We start from the raw sequence: 9,848 nt of genomic DNA on the forward strand, positions 1-9,848 counted from the left end.
CTTTTAATTTGTAAAAAAAAAAAGTGAGGAAGAAAGCACTTTCAATTTCATTAAGTACTGTATTTTTGTTTTAACAGTAACTAAATAAAGTTTAGGTTTTTTTTATTTATTTAAATTTTTTATTCCAAACCAAGTTTCTAACTTTATTTGGTGTATTATTTGTCTTTTCTTGTGGGGCTAAATGTAAGGGCCTGAAATGATGTTAGTTCACCCCATGTGACCGTGTTTCAGCCAACCAGAATACAGAACAAGCAAGGGGTGTGTTACATGTATTATATAAACAATAATAAAAAGTAGCTTCAAATTTGAGCGACATTTTGAAGTAAATGTTTTCCTTTGTAAACTTTCTTTCGCATGAGTACATTTTGGAACCGGTCCAGGAAAAACATTGATTTGCTGGTAATGTGAGTGGCAATCGAGATCCCGCAGTGTTGTGAAGTTGATCATGTGAGCACTCTAGACTGAACTCAATCATTCATATCAATATCCCAGACGTCTTTTGTGAACTCTTGGCACCATTCCAAGTCAATTGATCAAGCAGAAAATAGCAGGGTTCGCTAAAACGTTTTTAGTGACCAGCAAGTAAGCAGGACCAGTTAACTTGCCATTGACAACACGGCCTGATACTTCAACGAAGGCACATGCCCCCTGGTCATTGCCTTTGTGCCCTTGAATGAAATGCTCACATTTATAATTTCCTCATTCCTCATCATAGGGTGCCCTTTACCACAGAGAAAATGCAGTGCCCTTTCAAAAAACGAAGCACAGACATGTCACCAGTCCCCAGCCTTTTCACAAGTCCATATTAATGCAAAAATAATAGTCAGCACTGAACTATCCATCCCTACTGTGTGTACCACTGCTTGGAGAGAATTTAGACAAGTGTGCAGGTGTTTTATATCTAGCTAGCAAACCACTGACCACTTAGACTGGGCCCCCAGTCTTTATCCGCAAGGATAAAGACAGGTCCCTGCTACTCAGATCCAGTGATTCCATTGGATACAAAGATATCATTATAAACATGCAGTGACATCAGCTTTCCATAATGCCTCAACAGTACACTGCTGTCACGTCTGCAATAGAATTTGACTGCGTATTGAAATGAATGTAGGTCAACGGTGAAAAAACACGCCGGTTTGGAGGCAGGTCTCTGGCGATATTCTCAAGCCTCGGAGTGTGACGTCAGATGTTCAGGCTACTGACCACTTAAAACCATAGAGGTAGGACCCTGCACAGAATGGGGGGAAACCATGACTTACGCTGAGGTTAAAAATTACTATAGACTTACTGGTCTCATCACACTGTGCAATCATTTGGCAAATTTTCCCGTCTTTCTAAATTGCGTACTAATTTAATTACCAAATTTGCATATTTTCAGTTTGATGATTTTTGCCAACTTTTTGGCCTAAAATCACCTCACCTACTTAAGAAATAACAACTTTTACATCAACTTGATGTTTAATTTTGGGGGGTTTTCCAGCAAGTCTATAGATTCATTAAATAGTGGAACAGTGTTCCCATACATGAACCCAATATTCTTTATATTTTTGTCGCTGTTATTATACCTATTGTAAAAAAAAATAATAATAAATAATAAAAACAATAATTTGACTGGAATTAATAATTTTGTTGTTCGGTAACCAAATGCTAATAGGTAAAAATTACCAATATAATTGTTTTATAAATAAAATACAGTACACTGTATTTTACCTTCTTCATCATTATAATGGGGGAAAAAAAACTGTAAACCAACATACTACTTGCACTCCCGTTTCCAAAGAATGCATAAAACGCATTGATATTCTGTAAGTGAAAGCAAATTATACAGTTCCTCAACTAGATGACTAGTCTTGGTTCAAGTCACTCCTCTTCTCTCTCCATGATCCATTACAACAAGAGGGTATGCTCCCACCATAGACCACTATCACCCCAGACTGCTATGGCCCTTTTCGAAGCCACGGCTTTGGCTTTCGATTCGGCTGAACGCATGTAGCCTGAGCCGAATCCAAAGCTCGGGCCTACACATGTATATCACTCATGGAGAGATACTAATAAACAGAGTAGACCTTGAACCAAGACTACTAGATGATGACTAGGCATGCAGCCATGCTTGTTAATGTTAATGATGTGGTCAGTGTGTAGTGGGGAGGTCATTGGTAATAGTAGCAAAGTGTGCTCAGGCAGTGGTAGTCTGTGTTCTGAGCTCATTCTTGGCAACCACATTTTCCGCATAATCATGTGGTTTCTGCCTCTGTGATAACAAATCTTTTGTAGTTCTCAAATTTTATTACATTTTTTGTTTGGTTTTCATTTTTAGTGGGAATAAATGTTGTAAGGTTGCTCAGCAAAAATTGTATAATGCTTACAATACAAATCCACAATAAGCCTTTGTGATGCTTGCTACTCAAAGGTACCAGAGCTTTTACAATATAGAATAAAATTATAATAATACTATGTGTTACGCATTTTGTCTCATTTCTTTGTTAGATTTTTTAAAATGTTCAGTTTACTTTTACGACTCTATTGTATCATTTCAAACAATAGAATTGTAGAAGTAATTATTTAAAAACAAATATTTTGTTTACAGATTAAAACACCAAGTAGATCTGGCTCTATATCTGTTTTGTGTTACCATGGATTTTTTTTTCCCCCATGGTTTTATTATTTAAATTATAACCTTTTTGACAATCGTATAGTTTACAGAATTAAAAAAAAAAAAAAACTACTTACATTATTCTTTATTATGTTAAACTCATTGGACACTTTCGGTAAACAGTATTGTCCAAGACCCACACTTTGTGTATCACAACTTAAAATAATAAACCTGTGAAAATTTAGGCTAAATTGGTCATCGGAGTAGGGAGAAAATAACGGGAAAACCCACCCTTGTTTCCGCACGTTTCCTCGTGTCATGACATGTATTCAAAATTAATTTGTTATTCTCGCTATCAAGAATTGATATTGTTTTATTGTTTTCTCAAAACAGAAAGCATTTCATGGACTTATATTTCAAGAGAAGTCTTTCACCATTACCTTCTGTAAACCCTGTAAGTTATTTGTAAATCTGTGAACTTATTTTTTCCTTTACCGAAAGTGTAAAAATGTGATATATACAAATTAGCTGATAGTACTGCTTTGGACAGCCCTAGCTGAACAAAATAAAAAATACTATAAATTACAGTTTTATTTATTTGGTTCACCTTTTCGCTTTAGGCTTTTTTACATTACTGGTTGGCTCAACCTGCCACTGTTATATACAATATATACAATGTTATATACAGTGGCATTTATACATGGCTTTAGTAAAACCTGGAAATATTTTGTCCTGTAATTTTGCATAATAGAAATTTTTTTATAGACTAAACATATTGTAGGTGTAAACAGGAGAAGCAACTGAGGAGAAACAACTGATAAAATGTGTATCGCAAGTTGCTGTGTGATTGAATACAATTTCCCAAAACTGAATTACCTGATGTATTTCAAATGTTCTGTATTAAAAACTATGTTACATTTGTTTTATAGGTTTAGTACATTCTCACATTCTTTGTGATCTGACTGAGTTAAAGTTGTGATCAATATTGAAATTGAAATCAAACTGTATGATTTTCTTTTCAAAATAGTTTTTTTTTTAAACAGAATAATCCACAATAAACAATCAAGTCGAAATATCAAGGGATAACACATTAAATGATATTACTCAGTTTGCTTTCATTTCATGGTGATATTTCCTTCCTGATATTGCATTGTTGATCGGGGAGCGACTAGTTTCCGAAAGATCTTTAGAATAAAATTACGGTCACTTCCTTCCACACCCAATGCACCAAACCACCAGAAAGAACACCTAAACACCAAAACCCTAGTAGTAGAGTATTTTACATATTATTATTATGTTCATCCACCTATAGGTAAAAATTAACGACAATTCCACATAGGGAAAATATCACAGAATGTCCCCGACTATAAACTGCGTCACGTCTGGCACGACGATTTAATACACATCGGTGACTGGCACAACAACCATCCATAGAGTACAGTACAACATCACAACACGTGAGAAAAAAAAGACCGGTTCATACGCCGGTCAACTGATGCCGCTGCCATCACCATGAAATACGGGGGACAACAGAATCAAAACATTGACTACAAACCGGCATTTCTCCCCCAATAATCCCTAATCTGTAATAAATCTAGTACATATATCATCTTTAGTATACTCACTTCTATGTCTCCCCTTGCCAAAACGGTTTTTCATCATTTTCCTGTTTATTTTCACGTGCAAATGACTCCAGTCAGTGTGATCAAAATATTGCCGTCTCGCGTGATCGTGGTCGTCGTAGTAAAAATGTGCGTGCGTAACACAAAATCAATACGTGGAATGCCGCCATCATTAATATTCAAATTCCATTGATGTAATACGTAGCATGCCAGATACTCCATATATGGAAGTTGTGGGGGCGTGTCTGGAGCCCAACCGCCAAAACCCGAAGAAAGCTAAAAGGCAGGGGATAAAAGGCGCGCTTTTCTCTACGCACAATCAGACAATAATTGATTGATACGTAGTTGTTAACAATAAGAAAACGTCATTAATACTAATTAATTAGTACTAAGAAATTAAATTACTTTTATTGATCAAAAATTGAAAGTTTGATAATTGCATACTATTTATTTTAAATTCGTTTAGTGATTATGAAAAAAAAAGTTGTTCCTCACAAAATGGAGTGTGCTGTCTGTCGGCTACATTTTATTTTACAATGTGAGCAAAATTTATTTATTATATCAAAAGTAGGAACGAAGTGTGACTTGGTTGAGTTCCGGCTCCAGTTATATTTACTGCACTGTCTAAATATTGATATTGTCTTTATTGTTTTGGAGCTTTTCTAAATAAATTTTAGGCCTGTAAAAATTAAATTTGTTTTATCTTTTCTCGAGAGTAGTTGAAAATTGTTATGAAAGTCTTCCCGGTATAGGGGGCAACTAACTATAGATATTAATAATATTTTTATGGACATTACATCAATGGGTGGCATTTTCGACATCTGTGGAAATTTCCCACCGAAATTCTGAGAGATTCCGTTTATTTTAAGACAGGAATTTTTCAATGAATTATTATTCAGGCTTAGTTACAACGACGTCATTTCAGCTGCTAATCCAAAAAGTAATCATCGAACCGATATCGTACGATCGATAAAACCGCGAGAGAGAGATGATAAGGGCGTAGTAGTTAGTATAGCGCCCTCCTTTGGTGTAGCGTCGGTCTTTATTTGCTTTTTCGGTTTGTGAAGGTTGGCGTGTTAGAAAAGTGTGTACTAAAGTGGGCATTTTCATTTGCAAAGATGGGGTCCAGTTATCGCTTTTTGTCCATTGCTTTGGGGTTGCTATTCTGTGCATCTGGTGTCGTGAAGGTTGTACCTCTTGAGCCAGCCTACAGCATGCAGGTAGGTGAAAATGTCGACACTTGCATTTTGCATTTTTATATGTGTTCAACTTACTTCACTTGTGCTAGTGTGCGTGTGTAGAATAGAATGGGACAGACTCGTGTCTTGTCCCTGAATAGTTCCATCTTTTATAGCGTCTACGAGGACTACGTGTGGTGTTCCCCATGTGTTATTGTAAAGAAATGGGTGTGGTTGTGTGTGTGCATAATTCTAATTGACTACGAAAAAATGTACGAAAAAGAATGGCGCCACCACTTTCCTTTTTCACAAATTTTTACAAAAAGGGATATCTCATTGGAGGTAAACTAGATGCTATAAATATAAAAAAAGTGGTGGCGCCATACGGAAACTTTTCCCATGATTGGTTGATGCTGCTTTCATGTGTTATTTTTTCTTCTTCTTCAGAGCAGCGCCCTGAATGCCACTTTTCGGCAGATACTGCAAATTAAAAAACTCCATAATTGTTTCTAATATTATGTCGGTATGATAACAATTATTAAAATAAGGAATAGACTTATGGAAAGGGTTTGCGGTGTCACCATGTCCATGTTATGACTATCTCTAATGAGTTGGGGTGGTTCTGCTGAAAAGAACCGTTGGTTTCAACTCGACGTTTCGATCAGTATGCTCTGATCGTCTTTTTGGAGAAAGGAGGAATAGACTGTTTCAGTAATTCTAAATGCGCCTTCTTGTTAAAGTCAAGTTTTTAGGTCAAGTTTTTAGGTAATTTTGTTTTGTTTTGTGAATTATTTAATTTAACTGAGTCTGCATGCATGATCTTTATTGTGTATTTTATCAATCGTTGTATAGGGGTTATTGTTATTATTATAAATACCAATGTTTTCAATACGTTTTTAATGTTCGATCGATCGTTGTTTTAATTGATCACCAGTATTTGTAATAATTATGTAAAGTGCATTGAGATTATTATTATTAGTTGATGTAATGCGCTATAAGAATTAAATAATATTAGTATTAACCCATATACCTTTACTAAAATGGCATTGCTTTTTTTCCCCGTCAGAAATCTGAATTCAACCGGTTCGTTCAAGTGTTCCCATTTCAATCTTTCACCGGGTACAAGCCGACAGCTGACCTATTCCGTACCGTCGTCGGTGTCCTGGAGCTGTCCTTCGGCTTACTGCTGGCCTGCGGGACCTACGAGTGGCATTGCTACAGCTCCTACGCCCTGCTTGGGATCATGGTAGGTGCCGTCTACACTCTCCTGGCGCTCTCCGATCCGGTGCAGAACGTTCTCATTCCGGCGGTCTTTGGCGGACTCTTGTTCTATATGATCACTCGTCAAGGTCGTTACAACTCGTAACTGCAGTTTCAAGCCGAGACGAAGAGAGAGGGATGAGTCGGATTTGGTGTTTCGTCGTCTCTTGGGAGGAGGCCATTTTTCATGATGGTAGAGGTTACCTCCATTAGGATGGAAACGTTCTCAACAGGAACAACGATCACAAAGTCTGCAGCAGAGCTGTGCCCATTTTGGATATAAGGGGCATTACTAACACATAAAAGGAGCTAATCAGGGAACTATTTTTTTGTTCTATTGATAATATAAACATCAATTTTATTAATTGTAACCAAAGTGTTTACCAATTAATTTTATTTTTATGATGAGGGATCTATCGGGTTGGCTCAGTGGTTTCTTGTCTCAACTTCAGGGACCCCCGTTCAAATCCCAGACTGGAGCCTTGCAATTGTAATTTCAGTCCCTGCCTGATTGTGGTGGGCTTTCCTCCCACATCTTAAACTGATATTTCTTCATCGTTTTTTTTGCACAGGTATCTTCAGGCTGACAGGTCACAGAGCTTTTGTCAATAAATATATTCTTTGGGTCAGTGCAAAAGCGTCAAACCTCAGTTTTGTAAAGTTTCATCTTGCATGTAAATACCCTGTGCAAAAATACTTGTTTTGTGTGTACATCTGGGCTAATTTAATTGTGATACGACATCTCAACATTGCAAATTGGCCCATAAATGTAACGCTATTTAAGAAGATCTGATACAACATTTTTGTATTGGCGCTATAATGATCCATTCTTTGTATGGATCGTTTTGGCCTCCAATGTTAAAAGTGTTTCTGTGTTTTGTTTTTTCTTAGAGCTTCCGATTGTAACAATATGCAAGAATTGAATATAAAAGCTTTTTAGTGGGCTTCTGAGATATCTTTCGGTATATCACAAAGGATGTGAAAATGTCCATAAATATACGGGTACCAAATTGTTATCAATATTGATATTCTACATTCAGATCTGTGTTTTGTTTGGAGGTTTGTCATTTCAGGGCCAAGTTTCAAGGCTTTGCTTACCGCTGAATTCTGCGCATACGATCACGATTCTGCGCTTGCCTTGTAAGCTTAGAATGCCTAGTAACGTGGAGTACGCACGCGCAGAAACCAAAGTTTGCTGCTAACCTGTGAAATACGCTTGCCGTAAGCACAGAATTCCATACTTCCGTAAGCGCCGATTCTGTGCTTAGGGAAGCAGAGCCATGAAATTGGGCCCAGATCTGATACTTCCTTCTTGTAAGGGCATTAACATTTTGTACTGGAACATTTGAACACTCTGAGGGCACAAAGGCAATGACCAAGGGGCATGTACTAGCCAGTGTCTGTAAAAACATCAAGCAAGTTTTGGTTCTCAGTACTATTTATTTTCATTAACATACTTGCCGATATCGAACTATGAGTACTGTCTGCAACACGAATGACTGGAGAACATAAATCTGTATCACACAAACATCTGGATCAAAACTAACCTGTTTTGACCCAGATGTGTAGACTTGCTCCAGTCCTTCTGAGTCAGGTTCTAAAGTAGTCGATGTAGCGCCCTCTATCGGTGACTTATGCATAAAGAGGATCGCTGATTAATACTATATTTTTGGTAAAGAAAAGAAGAAGAAAACACAATTCAATTCAAAAAGTGCCTTGATGTATGAATAATTTCTTACTATAATACAGTAGATTTTTTTAACTTGATATGATGTTATACTGACTAAATAGGTTTGCAGACATGTGCAATCAGCATAACTGTTACATTTTACATGGTAGTCCAATTTTGTAGCATATAATTTAGTAAAAAAGTAATCCTTTTGCGCTATAGTTGGTGTGTATATTTTTTTCGACCAAGTCAACAAATAAGTCTTGAAAGAAATTAAACATCAAGCTGAGTATTTTTAAAGAATTCTCAAAGAATATTTTTCTTAAAGATATTTACAATATTTGTCAGTATATATGTAAGCAATTTTTGTAGTTCTTCTCTCCTTCTCTCCGTTTGTCTTTCTACATCAAAGTGTTTGGACATGGGAAAGATTTGAGTGCCTGACCCAGTGGAAGGCGATTGTTATTTAGGCTGACAGCTCTTCGGTTTTCCTTCATTTTGGAAAAAGAGGATATTTTATGAATTTCGGGAGGGTGAGGGTTAAAGGAAACAAGTGAAAGAAAAAGAACTGATTTCGATGTATTTAAGACTTGTTAAAACAAATCATGTATTCAAACATATTTTGTATGCAGTGGCATTTATTAATCTTCAAAAAAATGCCCCAGGGCCTCCCAAGCCATGTTATCTCAATGACAATTAATTTACTCTGTTCTTTTAAGTTGCACCAAAATACTTTGGTGTATGGGTAAAACCAAAATTAATAAACCATGGGTAGTTGTCAAATAATGTGATGGGGCACAGTCATCTTGTTTGTTGTCAGTTGAGCCTTTGAGGAAGACTCTTTAAGTGTCAAAATTTCAGGCTGTAAGCTATTTTTCGTTTTATAATCAACATAACCGAGATGTGCTAGGTCTCCATGGTCTAATTACTGCATTGTTGTTTTGAGAGCTGTTCTCTTACTTGTCTACTTTTCTTTGAATTTTATCAGATGACCAAGTTCTTTTTTCAGAAATCTATTACAGGCTTAATTTTGTATTGATTGAATAACATTTCATATCAAATTAGAGAATCAACAATGGTCTGACTGTTTGTGTGTTTTACTTTGCCTAATAAGTGTTTGTTATATAATCTCCTGGCAGGGTACAGGGTACATCCAGCCAACCCCCAACCCCCTGGCCCTCCCCGCCCTTGGCCCTCCCCCGCCCTTTTGGCCCTCCCTCCAATGTTGCCATACGTTAACACTATTTTAGTCTTCTTGTACCTGTACTGAACTTGAAGTACCCTCATTCAACTCCTCCACTCAACTCATACAACCATACAATGAAGACGGGTATGTCTGTGGGTCCAACCTGTGCCGGTCAAAGATTATAGAGCGCCGCAAGGCGCAAGATGCGGAACTGAAGCTTTATCTATTGTTGGAACGTGAAATACGCATGGGCGCCATTTCAGCAAGTGAATGTTTTGTTTCCCATTGATAGGAATGGTCATTGTCTGCACTGATCTACTGTTGTATCAAAAGAGTTACT

At 36.9% G+C, this 9,848-nt stretch overlaps 2 protein-coding genes across 2 annotated transcripts in view; one reads left to right on the forward strand and one right to left on the reverse strand.

Annotated features, from left to right (window-relative positions):
* Nucleotides 1-4,323, reverse strand: part of LOC139947077 (low density lipoprotein receptor adapter protein 1-like) — a 37,243-nt gene extending 32,920 nt beyond the window's left edge. Inside the window, exon 1 of the mRNA XM_071944914.1 lies at nt 4,219-4,323. Within this exon, the coding sequence (XP_071801015.1) occupies nt 4,219-4,255 (37 nt within the window). The 5' untranslated portion in view covers nt 4,256-4,323. The remainder of the gene's footprint in view (nt 1-4,218) is intronic.
* Nucleotides 4,324-5,254: 931 nt separating this feature from the next.
* On the forward strand, nt 5,255-9,108 carry LOC139946885 (transmembrane protein 35B-like). The gene is made up of 2 exons (XM_071944649.1): nt 5,255-5,435; nt 6,460-9,108. The coding sequence occupies exons 1-2, from the start codon at nt 5,334-5,336 to the stop codon at nt 6,757-6,759; spliced, it is 402 nt and encodes a 133-aa protein (XP_071800750.1). The 5' UTR covers nt 5,255-5,333; the 3' UTR covers nt 6,760-9,108.
* The last annotated feature ends 740 nt before the right edge of the window (nt 9,109-9,848 follow it).

Source organism: Asterias amurensis, chromosome 14 (assembly GCF_032118995.1).
Source record: "Asterias amurensis chromosome 14, ASM3211899v1".
NCBI classification, from domain to species: domain Eukaryota; kingdom Metazoa; phylum Echinodermata; class Asteroidea; order Forcipulatida; family Asteriidae; genus Asterias; species Asterias amurensis.

Coding starts and splice junctions, on each gene's coding strand:
- LOC139946885 (XM_071944649.1), top strand. CDS start 5,334: ATGGGGTCCAGTTATCGCTTTTTGTCCATTGCTTTGGGGTTGCTATTC. Junction 5,436..6,459: donor AGCCAGCCTACAGCATGCAG/GTAGGTGAAAAT, acceptor TTTCCCCGTCAG/AAATCTGAATTCAACCGGTT.